This window comes from Oryctolagus cuniculus, chromosome 16 (genome assembly GCF_051225735.1).
Source record: "Oryctolagus cuniculus isolate XC-2025 breed Fujian yellow rabbit chromosome 16, ASM5122573v1, whole genome shotgun sequence".
Lineage (NCBI taxonomy): Eukaryota > Metazoa > Chordata > Mammalia > Lagomorpha > Leporidae > Oryctolagus > Oryctolagus cuniculus.
Genome location: NC_142882.1, coordinates 91,747,501 through 91,769,949, shown reverse-complemented (window position 1 = coordinate 91,769,949; position 22,449 = coordinate 91,747,501). Strand labels below are relative to the sequence as shown.

General features: G+C 58.6%; 1 protein-coding gene across 15 annotated transcripts in view; it reads right to left on the bottom strand.

The window, feature by feature from the left end:
* The window catches only part of IKZF1 (IKAROS family zinc finger 1), a 95,189-nt gene that overhangs the window by 33,295 nt on the left and 39,445 nt on the right, over nucleotides 1-22,449 (bottom strand). Inside the window, exon 4 of one of the 15 annotated variants that reach the window (XM_070059466.2) lies at nucleotides 572-631. The exons of the other annotated variants lie outside the window; for them this stretch is intronic. Within the exon in view, the coding sequence (XP_069915567.1) occupies nucleotides 572-631 (60 nt within the window). The remainder of the gene's footprint in view (nucleotides 1-571; nucleotides 632-22,449) is intronic. 15 annotated transcript variants of the gene reach the window in all.

Here is a 22,449-nt window from a genome sequence, read left to right as displayed (position 1 = left end):
AACAGCTCAGACGGCGCAAGGGCCGCCGCCCGGGGTGTTCGCCGCGTGCCTGCGCACACACGGTGCCGTGGCCAGAAGCCCGCAGTTACTCCTTCTCGGTTCTGAAATGAAGCGTCCAGGCCAGCAGAGAAAGCTGCTTCTTCCTCCTGTGCCACACGCCGTGACAACCATCTTTAAACCTGCCGGGGTGCTGGGCGGGGACAGCAAGCTGTGGCCGTGTTATCGGCACAAGAAAAAGGAGACAATGCCGACATTCATAACAAGCGGCTCACCAGCGCTGGTGGGGCGGGGGTCCCGCTAGCACGTCCTTGCTTCTGCCCTGCCTCCGACCCCTCTGCCAGCTCCCTGGAGCACACCCAAACCCTCTGAGCCCCACTCTGCACTTCGGTGCCAGTGACGTCTCTGATGGTGGATGTTCAGTGAACGCAGCGGCAGATGTCTTACTTATGTCATTTTTTCGATCGTAAAGTCAAGTGTTAATGAAAGAACATGCATTCACAACATTTACACGATGGAACTCAGTATGAAACGCATGCACATTTCTGACTGTAGAAGCAAAGCATATACTTACGAGAGAAACATTTGGGAATTAGTGCATGAAAATCCCTAAAGCCATCAGCCCCATATGTAGCTGCAATAAAGAAGGCAAAAAGAAAGCTGGGTTGTAATTCTGTCAGAGATACACAGAAAAGTTTAAAGGAAAGCATCGTTTTAAAAAGTCCATGCCATTGCTCAAAACCACTGTGCCGTTCCGGCTCTGCACTGACAGCTGTCACGGAGCGGACCAATGACTCACACAGGCAGCGTCCCAGGAGGCTCGGCTGCCGGCAGGAGGGCACAGCGAGGCTGGAGCTGCCTCTCACGCATCAAGCCCCTAAACGTTCTAGAACTGTGCAGCCCAAGGCCTCAGCGCGAGCCGGGCGTGTCCTGCGACGCAAATATTGCCAAGTCACAGCAGCTGGCGACGCCAATGTTCTTCACTCTGCTTTTCCGCAGGAAACACTCACAGGGAGTTAGCGAATGTTTTGGGGACACGCTGCGTGGGGGGAAGTTACGGTTTTCTCTTGGAATCTAAAAAGGAGCTACTGATTCCCGTGGGTGTCCCTCATCGGCTGCTCCTGGACCTGCTGTCATGGCCTCAAGTCTGCAGGTTCTGACCGTTTCCCAGGCACACTTTCCTGGTGTGTGCCGCCTTCGGAAGGCCCGGGAAGCTCTGTGCATGCACACATGTGTTGCACACACACACACACACACGTGTTTCTCTCTGGTGACCAGAGTTCTGTGCAGGGCATGGTTGCTGAATCACAGCCACTGGGCGGGCTTCCCTAAAGATTACAAGAAGCGAAGAACCCGAGCGGCTGTAGCTTTCACGCGCGCAGGACTCTGAGGGAAACGGTTCGTTTATGGGACTCTGCGGGCACCAGCGTTTTCCAGACTTATCTGACCACGCCCCTCCTGTTTTTCCCATGAAAAAATAAAATATTGGGATAATGGGGCGATACTTTAAAAGCTGTTCCTTGCAGTGACTGGCTCACTTATTTCCTAACAAACCTTTACTTTTCATCCATTCAGCCCACTTCCTAATCATGCAAATGTAACAGACACAGTCCAGACCATGCATCCATCAAACCAAGCTATCATCAAGCCACCTCCCTAGGTTCAGATGTGCGTGATGGCCTGCAGTCACTTGTGTCAAGGAAACGGCTGGTGCCCAGAACCCTTCGCCGTCTGTTGCTTCCGAAGCTCCAATGCTATCTTTCAACTTTGCACCCTCACTAGCCCCATGTGATGGGGGTGCCACCACCTCCTGGGGCAGGCGTTGGGGCCAGAGGTTCCCCCACACTTGGGATGCCTGCATCGCATCTCGGAGTGCTGTCTGAACGCCCGATGCTCTGCTTCCCATCCAGCTCCTGGTCATTGAACCTGGGAAGCAGCAGGCGATGGCTCAAGTACTCGAGTCCCCCACAGCCCCCTGGGAGACCCAGGTGGAGTTCTAGGCTCTTGACTTCCGCCTGAGCCACCAGATGGAGTCTCTCTTTCTCTCTTTCTCTCCCTGTCACTACACCTTTCAAATTAATTAAATATTAAATCTTTTTATTAAAAAAAAGGGCAAGTAATGCTGTTTTAAAAATGGGGACATTACGACAGGTGGCCTGGCATAAAGCTCTCGGATTAAGTGAGCTGTGTCACGCCAAAAGGATGCTGACTCTGCCGATGAGGCGGCCGGCGCTGCCGTGACTGGCAAGTGACCCCTGGAACACAGTGGACACCAATGAACATGGCAGTGGGGAGGGGTGCACGCTCACCAGCAAACAGGAGCATACAGAGCTCGGACGAGAATGGAATACAGCTTGTTGAGCTGCGTCTGGCCGTCTGGCCTTGCCCAAAGTGTGCGTCAGAATGCCTTCCACCCCCACACCACCACCCCTCAAAGTCAGCCGCTTCTCACCAGGATCAGTCCTCCCCGGTGTGATTCAAACCAACCCATTCTTACCATCCTAAGTGTGCTTCCCTAAACTTACAGCCTACAAAACCCAGCACGGCTGTGGCCACCATGCGGTCCCCCTTCCCATGATAAAGCAGAATTCACAGGGAGTCACCCTGCTTCCTGTGCCATCCGTGTTCCTGCTCAGCCCCAAGTTCTGCAGAAGGAACCGGTGTTATTCCGTGTGGCCAGGCGACCAGAGGCAGCAGCGAGGGGCAAAACGCGCAATCTCCCGTCCTTTCCTGAATTCTACACGAGGCCCCGTGGTGCCCTCGTGGGGCGCTTTAGAGAGGCAGAGGCTCAGGGAGTGCAGCCCATCCACAGCCTCGAACCCTGATCCCTCTCCCACGAAGAACACGCCGTCATCATTTGCATAGTGGGAACACGGGGACTCAGAGGGACTCCCGGAGTTTGCCCTCCTGACGGTTAGCGAGTCAGAAGGCAGCTTTGAGACCCGTGTATGGTGAACGTGTGGCACCAGCTGTGTTCAGGATGCTTGCGAGGCACCAGAAAACATGAGCTCACCGCAGCTGCACATGTATGCACTTATGCGTGCTGTGCACACGCACACGCACACGCACACACGCACACGGGGCTAATGGTGCACTTACCACAGAGCCTCCCAAAGAACAGACTAATGTCCAACCAACAAGTGCAAGGTGTGGCCATGGCTCCTGCCCAGCCCTGGCCTGTGCATGGCGCCTCTGCCAGGCTGGCCTTCCTGACTGCACACCCAGGGAGAGGTCACACAGAGACCCAGGGAGGTGACCACATGTTCCCTGGGCCCAAAGCCTGCTGGCCAGGGGACGTGCAGTCTGACAGTGCTCCCGCGCGGCCTCTGGCCCATGTGGGGCCGTCTGCAGGTGCAGACCCGCTCTGCCTGTGACAGTTCTATGTCTCAGTCTGAGACTCACGGAAAAGCAAACCCTGGTCCCTGGCATCAGGGGCCCTCAGCGAGGGGTCAGAGCAGTTATCAACCCAGGTAGAACACCCTCCCCTCTGTAACTAGTTCCAGCCCTAATTCAGTCCACTGCTGGGGGCCAGGCTGCAGATGAACCTGTGCAGCCTTCTCTAAGTTTCCTGAGTGTCATGACGTGTACTGCTTTTATCAGGAGCAAATCGAACTCGGCTGGTAGGGACTGCTGTCCCCAAGAGTCTTGTGAGCCCCTCATATAAAATGCTGCCAACACCCCAGATTCTGAGTCCTGCCTGGACTGCCTGCACTGACAGACGTCACGGGAAGAGAGACACCCCAGACCATGCTTCTCCGTCCCTGTCTAGCCACAGGTGCCTGCACTGACAGACGTCATGGGAAGAGAGACGCCCCAGACCACGCTTCTCCGTCCCTGTCTAGCCGCAGCTGCCTGCACTGACAGACGTCACAGGGGACAGACGCCCCAGACCACGCTTCTCCGTCCCTGTCTAGCCACAGCTGCCTGCACTGACAGACGTCACGGAGGACAGACGCCCCAGACCACGCTTCTCCGTCCCTGTCTAGATGCAGGTGCCTGCGCTTCTGCAGCTGCTGCCACCCCAGGCAGGGCACTCCATGCTCAGACTCCCCGTTTCTTGGGACTCTGCCCCCTCCCTTGATCCCCACTCAAGCCAGCAGGCTCCACCCACACCCTTGCCTTCTGGAGCTTCTCAGAAGCCCCTCCTACTTCCTCCAGTGGCCTCATCTTCCAGGGTACTCCCGTTCACTGCCACCGCCAGCCAGTGCTCCAGCCGTACCGCAGCCTGCCTGTGCTTCCAGTCCACCAGCGGCACGCGGCTGGCACGTGTGTGCACCCCGGGCCCGGCTCCAGCTCCCTCCTCGTCCTCCCCCACGCTGCCCTCACCCGGCACCTCTCTGCCGCATTTCCCACAGCTCTGACTGCTCCCACGTGACACACGTCTCCGGGACGAGGTCAGAATCCTCCTGGGACAGCAGGTCACACTGCAGACCGGCAAGGGGCGAGCCACGGGGACGAAGCTCACGCAGCCCCTCGTGTGCACAAGCCCTGCTGGTTCCCACTCCAGGTCGGAACAGGTCCTTCTGGCCCAAGCAGGCCTCTGGGTCTGGGACCGGCATGTTCAGCCCCTCTTTCTCCATGACGCCACGCTCACCCCTCACTCAGCTCCTGGGTCCCTGTCCCAGCCTCGGTCACCTCTCTCTGGGGGACGACGGCCCCTGTCTCCATTTGCACGTCCTTGGCATACATGCCAGTCCTGGTGTTGGCTTCCCCTCATTCTGCGTGCCCTCTGGCCTAATGCCCAGGATGGACGGGGTGCTCACCAGTACCTCCTGACCACAGCCACACCACTGAACACTGTCAGAGTGACACCACCCGAGAGGCTGCAGACTGGCAAAAAGCATGCCCCAACCCCTAGACAGCCTGGTGCATGGAGGCCGAGGTAGCCACAGGGGCCAGCACGGCTGTCGGTTTCTCTTCAGCGCCATGCTCACTTCAGTTTCTGGGCTGGCTCGCTCTCTGCCTGGGTCCTCGGGCCACCTCTGGCCGCATCACAGCTGTCCCTGAACCTACAGGTTCAGCCATAAGCAGGTAACCATGTGGGCTCACGGGCAGGCAGGAGGCACTGGGCAGTGCATCGGGTGTGAGTGAGACCCAGAGCCCAGGGTCTGACCTGACCCCCGCCTCGCCACTCACTCACCCACTCTCCAACCTCCAGCAGGGAGCAGGCGCATCAGCCGCTCAGGCCTCCATGAGTTCACGGTGATGCCTGCGTGAGCAGGGACCACTGGGCATGGCACTTGCAGTTACGTTCTGCGGAGAAAGGTGCAGGCAGGTACAGATGCCACCTGTGGTCCTGTCAATAATGGCTCCAGGGCCGTGGGATTCGCACACCCCATGGCGCCATGCGGGCAAGGACAGGCGGAGCCCCAGCCATCTGCTAATGCACCAGGAGGAAGATGCCCCCAGCCCGTGCTGCCTCCCCTTCCACTCCGAAGGCCCTGCTGGCTCTCATGCCACTGGGGTGGGGCCTAGCAGACCCTCCCAGGCACCTGTCCTGCGCTCACAGGCCTCGGGTGGCTGGGCTGAAGGAGGACGCTGGCGGTGGGGAATGATGGCCAGAGTCGGTGTGCTCTGCTGCCGGCGGCCCCTGCAGAGTAGGCAGCAGGCGAGGAGAGCCGAGGACTGCAGCACAACCAGGCCCACCCGCCCTGACTTCACTCACAGTGACCACTTAGGAGAGAGAACCGGGGCCAGGAAAGAGGCAGTGGGCAGAGAGTCGCTCCCGAGGGCTTCCAGCGAGGAAAGAGCGGGTTCAGAACCACAGCCCCGTAAAAGGCTCAGCTTGGCCACCACTTCGGGACCAAAGGCAACTGCACTGGAGAGAGAGGCCCGGCTGGACCCAGCCACCACCCCCCATGCACACAGCCCCACACACCACCCCCAATACACCGTCCCCCATACACACAGCCCCATACACCACCCCCATACACACAGCCCCATACACGACCCCCATACACACAGCCCCACACACCACCCCCATACACACAGCCCCACACACCACCCCCATGCACACAGCCCCACACACCACCCCCATGCACACAGCCCCACACACCACCCCCATGCACACAGCCCCACACACCACCCCCATACACACAGCCCCACACACCACCCCCATACACACAGCCCCACACACCACCCCCATACACACAGCCCCACACACCACCCCCATGCACACAGCCTCCATACACACAGCCCCACACACCACCCCCATGCACACAGCCCCCATACACACCACCCCCTATACACACAGCCCAACACACCACCCCCAATACACCACCCCCATGCACATAGCCCCACACACCACCCCCATGCACACAGCCCCACACACCACCCCCATACACACAGCCCCACACACCACCCCCAATACACCGTCGCCCATGCACACAGCCCCACACACCACCCCCAATACACCGTCCCCCATACACACAGCCCCACACACCACCCCCATACACACAGCCCCACACACCACCCCCATACACACAGCCCCACACACCACCCCCATGCACACAGCCCCCATACACACAGCCCCACACACCACCCCCATGCACACAGCCCCCATACACACCACCCCCTATACACACAGCCCAACACACCACCCCCAATACACCACCCCCATGCACATAGCCCCACACACCACCCCCATGCACACAGCCCCACACACCACCCCCATACACACAGCCCCACACACCACCCCCAATACACCGTCCCCCATGCACACAGCCCCACACACCACCCCCAATACACCGTCCCCCATACACACAGCCCCACACACCACCCCCATACACACAGTCCCCATACACACAGCCCCATATACCACCCCCAATACACCACCCCCATACACACAGCCCCACACACCACCCCCCATGCACACAGCCCCACACACCACCCCTCATGCACACAGCCCCACACACCACCCCCATACACACAGCCCCACACACCACCCCCCATGCACAAAGCCCCACACACCACCCCCAATACACCGTCCCCCATACACACAGCCCCACACACCACCCCCATACACACAGCCCCCATACACCACCCCTCATGCACACAGTCCCATACACCACCCCCATACACCACCCCCTATACACACAGCCCCATACACACAGCCCCATACACACAGCCCCATACACACAGCCCCCATACACACAGCCCCATACACCACCCCCATACACACAGCCCCATACACGACCCCCATACACACAGCCCCATACACACAGCCCCATACACACAGCCCCATACACCGTCCCCCATACACACAGCCCCATACACACAGCCCCCATACACACAGCCCCATACACACAGCCCCATACACCACCCCCCATACACCACCCCCCATACACCACCCCCATACACACAGCCCCATACACAAAGCCCCATACACACTGCCCCCATACACACAGCCCCATACACCACCCCATACACCACCCCCCATACACCACCCCCCATACACACAGCCCCATACACCACCCCCATACACACAACCCCATACACACAGCCCCATACACACAGCCCCATACACCACCCCCATACACACAGCCCCATACACATAGCCCCATACACCTCCCCCATACACATAGCCCCCATACACACAGCCCCCATACACCACCTATTATATACACAGCCCCATACACACAGCCCCATACACCACCCCCAATACACCACACCCATACACCGCCCCCCATACACCACCCCCATACACCGTCCCCCATACACACAGCCCCATACACACAGCCCCCATACACACAGCCCCATACACACAGCCCCATACACACAGCCCCATACACCACCCCCCATACACCACCCCCCATACACACAGCCCCATACACACAGCCCCATACACACAGCCCCATACACCACCCCCCATACACACAGCCCTATACACACAGCCCCCATACACACAGCCCCATACACACAGCCCCCATACATAACCCCCCATACGCCACCCCCCATACACACAGCCCCATACACACAGCCCCATACACCACCCCCTATACACACAGCCCCATACACCACCCCCCATACACACAGCCCCATACACCACCCCCCATACACACAGCCCCATACACACAGCCCCCATACACACAGCCCCATACACCACCCCCATACACACAGCCCCATACACACAGCCCCATACACACAGCCCCATACACACAGCCCCATACACACAGCCCCCATACACACAGCCCCATACACACAGCCCCATACACACAGCCCCCATACACACAGCCCCATACACACAGCCCCATACACACAGCCCCCATACACACAGCCCCATACACCACCCCATACACCACCCCCCATACACCACCCCCCATACACACAGCCCCATACATCAGCCCCCATACACCGTCCCCCATACACACAGCCCCATACACACAGCCCCATACACACAGCCCCATACACACAGCCCCATACACCACCCCCCATACACACAGCCCCATACATCAGCCCCCATACACCGTCCCCCATACACACAGCCCCATACACACAGCCCCCATACACCACCCCTCATACACCACCCCCCATACACACAGCCCCATACACCACCCCCATACACACAGCCCCATACACACAGCCCCCATACACACAGCCCCATACACCACCCCCCATACACCACCCCCATACACACAGCCCCATACACCACCCCCATACACACAACCCCATACACACAGCCCCATACACACAGCCCCATACACCACCCCCATACACACAGCCCCATACACATAGCCCCATACACCTCCCCCATACACATAGCCCCCATACACACAGCCCCCATACACCACCTATTATATACACAGCCCCATACACACAGCCCCATACACCACCCCCAATACACCACACCCATACACCGCCCCCCATACACCACCCCCATACACCGTCCCCCATACACACAGCCCCATACACACAGCCCCCATACACACAGCCCCATACACACAGCCCCATACACACAGCCCCATACACCACCCCCCATACACCACCCCCCATACACACAGCCCCATACACACAGCCCCATACACACAGCCCCATACACCACCCCCCATACACACAGCCCTATACACACAGCCCCCATACACACAGCCCCATACACACAGCCCCAATACACCACCCCCCATACGCCACCCCCCATACACACAGCCCCATACACACAGCCCCATACACCACCCCCTATACACACAGCCCCATACACACAGCCCCATACACACAGCCCCATACACCACCCCCCATACACACAGCCCCATACACACAGCCCCCATACACACAGCCCCATACACCACCCCCATACACACAGCCCCATACACACAGCCCCATACACACAGCCCCATACACCACCCCCCATACACACAGCCCCATACACACAGCCCCATACACCACCCCCATACACACAGCCCCATACACACAGCCCCATACACACAGCCCCCATACACACAGCCCCATACACACAGCCCCATACACACAGCCCCCATACACACAGCCCCATACACCACCCCATACACCACCCCCATACACCACCCCCCATACACACAGCCCCATACATCAGCCCCCATACACCGTCCCCCATACACACAGCCCCATACACACAGCCCCATACACACAGCCCCATACACCACCCCCCATACACACAGCCCCATACATCAGCCCCCATACACCGTCCCCCATACACACAGCCCCATACACACAGCCCCCATACACCACCCCTCATACACCACCCCCCATACACACAGCCCCATACACCACCCCCATACACACAGCCCCATACACACAGCCCCCATACACACAGCCCCATACACCACCCCCATACACACAGCCCCATACACACAGCCCCATACACACAGCCCCCATACACACAGCCCCATACACCACCCCCCATACACACAGCCCCATACACACAGCCCCATACACACAGCCCCCATACACCACCCCCCATACACCACCCCCATACACAGCCCCATACACCACCCCCATACACACAGCCCCATACACACAGCCCCATACACACAGCCCCATACACCACCCCCATACACACAACCCCATACATACAGCCCCATACACCATTCCATACACACAGCCCCATACACCACCCCCCATACACACAGCCCCATACACACAGCCCCATACACCACCCCCCATACACCACCCCCATACACACAGCCCCATACACACAGCCCCCATACACACAGCTCCATACACCACCCCCATACACACAGCCCCATACACACAGCCCCCATACACACAGCCCCATACACCACCCCCCATACACACAGCCTCCATACACACAGCCCCATACACACAGCCCCCATAAACCACCCCCCATACACCACCCCCATACACACAGCCCCATACACCACCCCCATACACCACCCCCATACACACAGCCCCACACACCACCCCCATACACCACCCCCCATACACACAGCCCCATACACCACCCCCATACACACAGCCCCATACACCACCCCCATACACACAGCCCCCATACACACAGCCCCCATACACCACCCCCTATACACACAGCCCCATACACACAGCCCCATACACCACCCCCAATACACCACCCCCATACACACAGCCCCATACACACAGCCCCATACACCACCCCCCATACACCACCCCCATACACACAGCCCCATACACACAGCCCCCATACACACAGCCCCCATACACACAGCCCCATACACACAGCCCCATACACACAGCCCCATACACCACCCCCATACACCACCCCCATACACCACCCCCATACACCGCCCCCATACACCCCCACCCCCCATACACACAGCCCCCATACACCACCCCATACACCACCCCCATACACCCCTGCCCCCTATACACCACCCCCATATACCGCCCCCATACACCCCCGCCCCCCATACACCCCCGCCCCCCATACACACAGCCCCATACACACAGCCCCCATACACACAGCCCCCATACACCACCCCCATACACCCCCACCCCCTATACACCACCCCCATATACCGCCCCCATACACCCCGCCCCCCATACACCACCCCCATACACCACCCCCATACACCACCCCCATACACCGTCCCCATACACCCCCATACACCCCCACCCCCTATACACCACCCCCATACACCACCCCCATACACCCCCGCCCCCCATACACACACACGTGACCAGCACCCAGAGCTCCTCCTCACCACCGTGTGGGGCAAGCTGCTTTGGAAGGTCACCTTTCCAGGCAAAACAGCACTGGCTTACTCGGAAGGCACCAAGCACCCAGAAGAGCCTCCAGGTGTGTCTCAAGTCGCCTTCACATTCTGAGGTCAGGAGAATCTCACGAAAAGGAGGAAAGGGGAAGACGGCAGGTAGAGCGAGGGCTGAGTTCAGCTCTATGAGCCCAGGAGGGAACGGACATCTAGACAGCGAACGAACGAGAGCCGGGATAGGGCCAGGGCGATTCCAAGACGCACGGCTCCTGCCACGAGCCACGGGGAAGCTCTACATTTTACTTTGTTTTGCATTTCGATCTTTATTCCAACAAGGGGCATCTATAGTGGGTCCCCAGGCCAACGGGACAAGGGAGAGAGGCTCTACCAGGGAGACTGCAGGTGGCAGGACAGACCGCAGGAGCGCCCCAGGCTCTGTGAGGACAAGGCCACCCGTGTGTGCTGCACCACAGAGCTCACTCAGAGCCGGGAGGGGTGGGAGGGGCCCAGAGCGTGCGACAGCAGCACTTGTCACGGTGGCTCTGCCGGCCACGCAGCCTTCCAGACCTGCGGCTGAACTGCGGCTGCCCGCGTCACGGACTCGATCGGCCTCATGGACTCCATCGGCCTCACGGAGTGCAGCCACACAACCTAGAGCCCAGCAGACGGCACGTAAGGAAACAGCTGAGGGACTTGCAGCTGGTCCTGCTGCTGGCCACACCGGAAGGGGGCGTCTGGCGCTCGGGGCCGGGCCCCTGCCTCGTGAGAGCCATTCCCAGCTGTCCCCGGAGCTGGCCTGGTGTCAGCCCCAGAGATTCCAGAAGCCCAGGCTCTGCCTTGGGGGCTGAGATAAAGTAATCTCCCCCAGGACACATGGAGGGTGGCTCCGCCGTCCCTCCCTCCCTCCCAGAAACCCAACGGGTCCCCGCCAGAATTCCAAGCACGGGGTGACTCAGCAGAGGTGATGGAGCGCGGGGAGGTGCAGCCACACACCCCAGCCTGCAGGAAGGGCACAGAGGTGCTGTCTGCGCCTACCCCAGCCATTTCTTCCCGTACTCCTCCCACACGGCAAAGTGCTGAACACGTGGCATGCAGTGGATGCACACGTGTGTGCGTGAGGGATCACATGTGCGCATGCATGTGTAAGCAGCGAGTGCCCTTCCTGTGTGTGTTCACCACCGCAGCTCGGCCACGGAGACTCAGGGCTCCCGGGGACTCCCCCGCCAGGAAGACGCCCCCAGCTTCCTGGCCGGAGCAGCCCCCTCTCCCTGGTCATGCTCACCAGACCCCAGCTCTGGGAGCAGAAGGTCACAGCCCGCGTCCAGGAACGAGGGTCCTCCACATGCTTGGGAGTCACAGGGCTGTCTGGGCTCCCTCCCTTGTCTGTGAACCGGGAAGTGTTCCTGCAGAGACACCCGGCCAGAGGCTCGGACAGGAGGCAGAATCGTCTACCGACCAAGCAGCGCCCAGCGTGGCTGCAGGAAGGCCTGGGCGGGAGCTGTGGACACGGGAAGCTCCCCAGTACTGGAGCTGACCCCGGTGACCCCTCCGCACAGGGCCAGCGGCCGTGGAGGACACAGGTGCCCCCATGCCCGACTTCGCCCCCGCCGGCTGAGACCACTGGCCCGCAGGAGCCTGCCTTGCGGTGGCCCTGTCGGCAGCACGCAATCTCGAGAGGACCGTGGAGTCCCCGCTCTTCCCGTGGATGCCAGCTGTTTCTGGAGTGGCCAGTCCAAAGGCCTAGGCTTCTTGTCAGCCAGGTTTCTGTGAAATGGGGAGATTCCTCCCTTCTTCCCATCTTTCCGCTCCCTCGACTCACCAACGCTCACCGGGAACCTATGGGAAGGGCTGGTTTGGACTGCGTCTTCTTCCCATGTGAAAAACAGAGAAGGATGCGGCCTGTGGTGTCCTGGGTATGGGCCCTGGGGTCTTAGGGTTGCTGCCCCTCGGAGCCCAGCACCGTGCCTGGTGAAGGGCACGGGCACGGGCCCAGGATGTCCACTCCCTGCCCTGTGCAGCAGCCTGGACGCAGCCACACCCCAGCTCATGAAGAAGAGAAACAGCACCAGGGCCACCAGGCCAGTGCAGCAAAGCAGGGCTCAGATAGGACTGGGGCCGACCTTGGCTTTGGGGACTGCCGACGCCAGGGACTTGGCCTCAGGACCTCTCGCTGGAGACGGAGGTGCTGTCTCAGGCACTTGTCTACTAGGGCCCGGCGGTAGGTCCAGGGAGTGCAGAGATTTTTACCAATGGGACCCATGGCTCTAGCCACAGAACACGCAGTGTGGGTGTCCCGGGGAGATGAGAGCTGGCTGGGACCAAGGGGGCAGTCTGTGGGAAGTCACCTGGGCCTGGACTTCCCACAGGACACATCCAAAAGCAGGAGCAGGAAGAGGGGCTCCCAACAAGTGGTGATACAGCTGGGCGGGCCGTGAGCTGGGGTGCAGGGGCTGCAGCCAGCTGGGCGGGTCCCTGGGGTCCCTGGAAGCCGAGATCGGGGAAGGGACCCTGCATGTGCCTGCCCAGTGGGGATGCTTGGAGGGGGCTGGGTTAGGGAGACGGGGGTGCTGCAGGAAGGAGCAGCCTGTGGGAAGAGGGAAGGAAGAGGGAAGAGGGAAGCTGGGAGCCGGGCTGGGCGAGCTTTGAGAGGCAGGATGTGGAGGAGGTGGGGCTGGGGGCCTGGCCCCAGCGCAGGAACAGGCACCCACTGCCCTCTGACAGCAGCCGGGGCCCCCTCTCCCCACCTGCTCCATGGTGATTGTGACACTGTGCTGTGTGTCATATTGTAACCAGGTTGCCACATCCCTCCGGCTGTGTTGTACAAGGCCCAGAAGGGGAAGGAGGCGAATAATGAAATATAGGAATGCAGGAAAAGAGGAAGCCGGCCCGACGCCAGCCCAACCGAAATGCGGAGACTTAGGGAGAAGTGACAGAGAGGGAAGTCAGCCAGGGAATGACAGTCGGTGGCCTAGCAGTGAACACTCACAGGCAGACTCACACACATGCACTTACACACACCTGTAAGGGAGACACACTCACAGACAGACTCACACATATATACATCTGCACACCTGTACAGGGACACACACTCACACAGACCCACACACACACATGCATGCTTACACACACCTGTACAGGGACACACACTCACACACAGACACACACACACATGCATGCTTACACACACCTGTACAGGGACACACACTCACAGGCAGACTCACACACACGTACTTACACATACCTATACAGGGACACACATTCACACACAGACTCACACACCTATACAGGGACACACACTCACAGACAGACTCACACACATGCACTTACACACACCTGTACAGGGACACACACACAGAGACTCACACACACATGCACGCTTACACACACCCATACAGGGAGACACACTCAGACTCACACATATACACTTACACATACCTGTACAGGGACACACACTCACACACACATGCACACTTACACCTGTAAGGGAGACACACTCACAGGCAGATTCACACACATGCACTTACACACACCTGTACAGGGACACACACTCATAGACTCACACACATGCACTTACACACACCTGTAAGGGAGACACACTCATAGACTCACACACATGCACTTACACACACCTGTAAGGGAGACACACTCACAGACTCACACACATGTACTTACACACACCTATACAGGGACACACACTCACAGGCAGACTCACACACATGTACTTACACACACCTATACAGGGACACACACACAGACTCACACACATGCATGCTTACACACACCTGTACAGGGATACACACTCACAGGCAGACTCACACACACGTACTTACACATACCTATACAGGGACACACATTCACACACAGACTCACACACCTATACAGGGACACACACTCACAGACAGACTCACACACATGCACTTACATACACCTGTACAGGGAGACACATGCACTCACAGATGCACACTCACAGAGGCTCACATTCACACAGATGCACAGAGAAGCACACTGTTACACAGATGCACACTCATATACACAGGTACACACAGATAAATACACAGATGTACACTCAGACTCAGTCACACAGATGCACACTCCCACAAGGCACACTCAGATTCACACTCTGATATACACAGGCACACACTCACAGATGCACACTCACAGGCACACTCAAACAGATGCACACATGCAGATGCACACTCTCATGCACACACTGACATGCACACTCACACACAGATGCACACTCACAGATACACACATGCAGATGCACACTCACACACACTGACATGCACATTCACACAGATGCACACTCACAGATGCACACATGCAGATGCACACACACACACTGACATGCACATTCACTCACAGATGCACTCCCACACACGCACACACTGACATGCACACTCACACACAGATGCACACTCACAGATGCACACTCACAGATGTACACTCCCACACACGCACACACTGACATGCGATTCACACACAGATGCACACATGCAGATGCACACACACAAGCACACACTGACATGCAATTCACACACAGATGCACACATGCAGATGCACACTCACACACATGCACACACTGATATGCACACTCACACAGATGCACACTCTGACATACACAGGCACTCACAGATGCACACTCACACATCACCTTTTTGCCTCTACATTGAACTTGGGAGAAGTAGGAGCTCTGGGCTCTTGGCCTGAGATGAGAGACACAGCACCCCTGTAACCCAGCTGCACGTGTGCCCCACGTGGCCCTGGATCCCAGCCACCAGAACCCCCGAGAGCCCCAGCAGAGCCACTCTGCTGTTCTTCTCTCCTAGTTAAAAGGCAAGAGTGAAAACACCGCAGACTTTCTTACGTTACAATCCCAACTCAGTTTTAGGCCAGGACAAGCAATGGCCTACAGGAGTAGAGAGGGAAGTGTGCCAGGAACAGAGAGACAAGCGTGTGAGGAGCAGAGAGGCAAGCATGCGAGGAGCAGAGAGGCAAGCGTGCCAGGAGCAGAGAGACAAGCGTGCCAGGAACAGAGAGACAAGCGTGCGAGGAGCAGAGAGGCGAGTGTGCCAGGAGCAGAGAGCCAAGTGTGCGAGGAGCAGAGAGGCAAGTGTGCGAGGAGCAGAGAGGTGAGTGTGCGAGGAGCAGAGAGGCAAGCATGCAAGGAGCAGAGAGGCGAGCATGCCAGGAACAGAGAGGCAAGCGTGCCAGGAGCAGAGAGCCAAGCGTGCGAGGAGCAGAGAGGCAAGCGTGCAAGGAGCAGAGAGGCAAGTATGCCAGGAGCAGGGAGGCAAGTGTGGGAGGTGTAGAGCAGCAAGTGTGCAAGGAGCAGAGAGGCAAGTGTGCCAGGAGCAGGGAGGCGAGCGTGCCAGGAGCAGGGAGGCGAGTGTGCCAGGAGCAGGGAGGCGAGTGTGCCAGGAGCAGGGAGGCGAGTGTGCCAGAGGCTCGGGAGTTTTCCGGGCACTTTCTGGGCAGCTGGGTACTCAGGGCGATAGGCGCAGGGACCCCCGCAGTCATCTACACAAGCGGGACAGGCTGGGGGAGGCCTGGGACCCCGGGGCCCGGGCAGCAGGCAGAGCGTTTCTTGGTGCTGTTTGCTGTTTGCGGAGATAAGGGCAGGGCCTGGGTGAAGGCCTCCTGGGGGACGGGGGGAGCTGCTTGGCAAAGCCCTTATCTGGTGTTTTCACAGGCAGCGGCAGGGACAGCCCCACCCCCACCCCGGCCTCGGCTCCCTGTGAACTTCCCTTGTGAACCCCGCTTCTCTCTTCCTTGTTTCCGAGAGGAAACGTGGGCTCCCTGAGCACTTTTGTTTCGACAGGGAACTCGGGATCATCTGTGGAAACGCCACCTGAGTGCTGCCTCCTGAGCATTTATTATTTTAATAAATAAAGGAGTGAATAGCTCACTAGGGAGTTTAGAGGCTCACTGAAAAGAGGTCCCCAAAAGTGAAAGATGCTGTGGGAGATAGGGCAGCGTCCACCAGGCCCACAGCGCCCGGGCTGTCCCTCACCTCTGCGGCCCACAGACCTGAGCTTGCCCAGGAGCAGTGAGTTGAGTGTCTCTCAACCATCCACCCGTCCGTCCGTCCGTCCGTCCCTCCATCCAACGTAACCCAACAGGAGACAGACTGCCAAGCAAGCACAACTTGGACAAAAGCTTGGGCCCCAGCCTCACGGGCTGTGTTCTGTGCCCGGGGGCTGCAGACCCCGTGAGGACCCAGAGCCCCGATGCCCTCCTGCTGCCAGGCCCCAGGTGGGGTCAGGATCACAGGTGACCCTCCTTACACAGCTTTGTCCCCAGACAGGCCCTGGGGATGTGTCTGCACTGGGAGCCATGTGTGAGCCAGCCCATGATGCCACTGAAGCCCGCAGCCAATGCCCGCCCTCCTAGATGAGCCTGAGTGTGCAGCTCGTGGGGTACCAGCTGCGCCCGCTGCTAAGGATTCTCTGTCCCTTCCTGTACCCAGGGCACGGAGTCACCCTGGAAGCTTGGGGCCAGGAGAAGGAAGAGCAGAATGCGGGAGAGGCTGCCCAGGGCCTGCGCCCGCAACACCACCATTCTGCGTTTTCTCTTGCATCTTGGCAAGCAGGTGTTTTGTCTTTCAGCCTTGCCTTTTGTTCTATTTTGTGAAACAAGCACTGTACAAGGATGGCTGCCTTGGATACTGTGTGCTCTTCCTGCCATCTCTCAGCCCATGCTCAGCAGGAGGTGCCCTGGCTCTGCCCCAGACCCTGAGCCCACGGAAGGGTCACAGGGGACACAGGAGGAGCTGGCTCTGCCAGCAGGGGTGCCGGCATGCCACACTGAGGGTCCCGGTGCGATGGTCCCGGCCACCACCTGGGGAGCAGTGGGCAGTGCAGCCTTGCTCAAGCTCCCCTGTCCCCAGGATCACCTTTCAAATGCACCAGGTGCGCCTAGCACCTGCGCCTGCACCTGCCTTGACAGCCTGCAGTCTCTCCCAGAGCAGGGAAGTAAAGACACACCTTGCACAAAAGCGAGTCCTGAGGCACAGGTGCGCCCGGCAGAACCCAGGGCCTCTGAGCCTTCTCTGCACACCCCGCCCCCCCATCCCAGGAGTTTTACAAGATTCCTGTGTCCCGGATCTGGGCCAGGCAGTGTCCCAGCACGAAGGTCGCAGGGCACAGGGCCTGTCTGGAGCAGCAGCGTGTTCCTCGCAGGAACCACGCCCGACGTTCACGAGAAACGTGGGACAGGGTTGTTGGTACTTTTAATAAATAAAGGAGTGAATAGCTCACTAGGGAGTTTAGAGGCTCACTGAAAAGAGGTCCCCAAAAGATGCTGTGGGAGATAGGGCAGCGTCCACCAGCCCACAGTGCCCCGGCTGTCCCTCACCTCTGCGGCCCACAGACCTGAGCTTGCCCAGGAGCAGTGAGGATGTCCCACGCGAGGCGCGGTCGCAGGGACTGGCCTAGGTGGTCACTGCGTGCCACGCTATCAGAGCAGCCCGGGCAGCTCGCCTGGCGGTGAGACAGGAGGAGCAGGATGCCTCCTCTCTGTCCCCCTGCACGGCACCTGCACATCCATGGCAGAAACAAAGGGAGCAGAGGCCAGCAGGTGTCCCTGGCTCCAGATGCCGGGCCTGCTTGGGGAGGCGTGGCCTGCACCGACAGCGCCGGGAATCGCTGAGAGCAGCAGGCGCCTCCTCCTGTCTCCCTCTGTTGCCCGGGAGTCTTCGCAACTCGGGTCTGCCAGGTCCCCTGGGTGCTGGGGTGGGCGCTGTCTCCACGCCCGTGCCTGCACTGGGGGCGCTGCCATGGGCCCCGTGACCAGCACTCCTGCAGCGCTTAGGCCCCGCCCTGCCCGGCCCCTCGCCTGAATTTCTTGGAGAGATTCTGCCACGAGAGCTAAGAGAGGGCAAAGAGGCAGGGGGAGCCAGGCACGGCCGGGCCGAGTGAGACTTCGTTTTCAGAGAACAAGCTGTGGGCGGGGAAAACGCACTTCACGCAGCTCCAGGAGTTTCAGCCGCGCTGTGACAGCACTTGAGCTCATACTTAGTGCTGATTCCGAGAGCCACAGCTGAGCGCCACGTGAAGCAAAGTTCCCAATAAATGAGAAAAATGCACTTGCACATTAGACAATGAGATGTGACTCGTATTTTATGTGTATTGCAACTTGGAGGCTTCAGGCTTAAGTGACAAAAGCAAAACACACCCTGCTGTGACGGGTCTGAGTAAACCACCCACTGCAGAGCGCTAGCCCCCCGCCCCGCCCCAGGATCCCTAAACTGCAGGAGACCCACGGAATCCCCACCCCGTGCCCACAGAGCCCCCAGCCGGTGCCCCCGCCCGCTGCCAATTTCTTGAGAAGTCCCACACTCGGCTGTGCAGCCAGGGTGACAAAAGGTCGCAGGAGGGAAATGCCGGCACTGTACTGGCGTGAAATGGCCGTCGGCGGTTCGATGACTGCTCCTGCCCGTCTGCAGCCCCGGGGAGCAGTGTTTTCTTCTGGTCTTTGTTGAACTCTTTACTTGGGGTAAGGGTAATCTCATGAGGATAAAGTAAACAAAGTAGATCACTGTAGGGAAGAGGGGAGGGAGGAGGAGGAGGGGTGGCAGCGTGGGTGGGAGGAAGGGCGGGGTGGGAAGTATCACTGTGTTCCTGAATCTGGTTATATAAACTACATGAAATGTGTACACTTTAGATCAAATTTTAAAGAAAGAACGCAGCGATGAATTCAGAACTAGAGAGGAAGTAACAGCGAAGCGGAAGAACACACTGCAAAACTGTCGGTTCCACGGCAGCGGGCTCAGAAGCAGCCCCTGATGCTAACGCAGGTGAAATGAAAACAGACAGTGAGGAACACATAAGTACCACGGAATCACCCTGCACTGGGAGGCGAGGGCAGGCAAAGACCAGGCCGCGTCAGGAATACGGTCACCGCACTAAGGCTTCTAGGACGGTTTGTAGTGAAAGCAGAGAGGGAAAGAGATTTTTGTGACATAATCAGGTGTATTTTTTAAATAAAATGTTTTGTTTTGAAAAGAAAAAAAAATAGAGCCAAGAAATAGGACAAGACATAGGTCCCTGGATTCTTCCATGAAAATGACAAAGTAATTCAAAAATTAAAAAAAAAAATCTTTACAGCAAAAAAAAAAAAAAAAAAGGAAAAAGGAAAAAGAAAAGAAAACAAAAAGAAGAAAAAGTCGAACCACCTCCGAGCTGCAGCCCCCGCCCGCGGAGAGTTGGAGACACTCTCCACACAGCGCACAGCACACTCCTCGAAAGGACCCAATGGCTCTTATCTTAATCCCCAGAAGATTAGAAGTTGCCACTTAGAAAGCCGAGGAAGCGACAGAAAAGACCCAAGCAGATAAGCGGATTCAGAGCGGGACCTCCAGGGTGCACAATGAGCTCCACACAGGACCACCTCCTGGCCGCCTGCACCGCTGTGGGCGATCCAGGGACCCAGAAGCGGCCGAGCGCGTGGCCCTCCCTGCCCGGGGAGCCTGCGGTTACAGAACACCTGTTCCCGAGCTGAGCTGTGTCCCCGTGACGTCAGGGCAGCGCCGACCTCGGCAAACCGGAGTTAAAAAGAAGATGCCTAAGTGTTTTCCAGACAGTCTTTAAAAGAATCCTTGGGGGACATCTATTAGATTGGAGAAGGTTCTTTATCCAGAAGGGCTAAACTATGCCAGAAATAAAACGGGGAAGACTCAAGTTGTTTGGAAAGTTTAGTCTTGAGGAAACACTCCCTCCTCCCAACGCTGGGTTAAGGGAAGAGGCCAGGGCTGAGACCACGAGAACTCACAGGGGCTCCAGGAACCCCTGCAGCCAGGAAGGGCATTGGCCACCGGCCGGAAGGCTTAGTCTGTGATTGGACAGCGAGTTTTGCCTCAAACACTCATTTCTGTGCAATAATATCACGGATTTGGGTACAGCTGCAAGCCAGGTGCACGCCCCCCAGGTAAGGGCACAGAGCATCTGGGGCCTGCGGCTTCCAGGGACCTGCTGCTGGGAAGGCGGGGGAGGAGACAGCATTGGGGCAGGAAACAGGTGAATCGGGGCCCCTTCTGGGAAACTGCGAAACCCAGCGTTTCAGCTGCGCCTGATCACGCAGAACTCTGCTCACCAAGGTTAGCAACGCGAGCGGCTCTGCATCACGATACACAACTTCTTAAAATAATAAAAACCAAAACAACTATTCAAACGGTTCAGCCAGCCCCTTCTCATTACTATAGACTGGTTAAACGCACGACTCCTCTCCCTGGGCTTATGAACACCAGAAGACAAGAGACAGGGACTTAGGAGCCGCTGTGGGGAGCAGCGGCTCCCATGATCTAAGGTGAGAAGTTGTTTGTAAGGGGCCGGCCCCCGCTACTGGATTCGGAGAGGAACACGCGGATTTGAAGAAGCGGTGGAGTCCTTGTGGAAACTACAGACTCCGGACGCCGAACAGCAGGGCCACGGCGAACAGCAGGGCCGCGGCGAACAGCAGGGCCGCGTCTAGGAAGCAGCCCTCACCTCTCGAACTTGCACAACAGAAGCGCGCCCGCGGCCCGCGGCCCAGGGCCCTCACAGAGCTGACGGCAGGGACACCTGCCAGTGCAGCAGCGCCGGCCCCAGCCGCTGGCAGGGTGAAGTGGCCCCAGAGCCAGCCCGCCCGGCGGGCCTCTTCGCAGACCGACGAGCGGGGCGGCCGGACAAATCGTACCCACGATCTACATTTATGAGTAACCAATGCAAATGAGAGGGAATGAAAGAACAGAAATGATGGGAAATCTAGCGGCACAAACATTTTCACACTTGAGTGACACATTTCTAACGGTTGGGAACCAGGCAGAGCTATTTGTGTGTGACGTGAGAGTGAGAGCCGCAGCAGGGCCTGCTCCCGGCGCCCCTGCAGCCACTCTGCCCGCCCGCCCTGCCAGGCCCCTGCAAGGGAGCTGCTTCTGGGAGGGGGGAGGGAAAGGCTGCCTACCCAGGGCCCTGAGCACGCCTTCCCCCGCGGCAGCATCGTGGGAGTGAGAGGTGTGAGGCGGCCTGTGCAGTGTGCTTGTGAGACAGGCAGGGAGCAGCCGGCTGCTCCTGCCCGTCCCCTGGGGTAGCCGGCAGCGGCACAGGGAGCAGTGTGAACGGCCCAAAGCCACATGGTGCTGGTGGCCGGAGGTCCTAGTCCAGGCTGCTCCCTGGGCCCACCCCTCCCAGCTCTGCTGAGGTCCTCCATGGACAGGGTTCATCCCATGCCTCACTCCTAACTGGTATTTTCAAACCTACCATTTTCTGAACGAATCAATAAAACAGGCACACAAGCT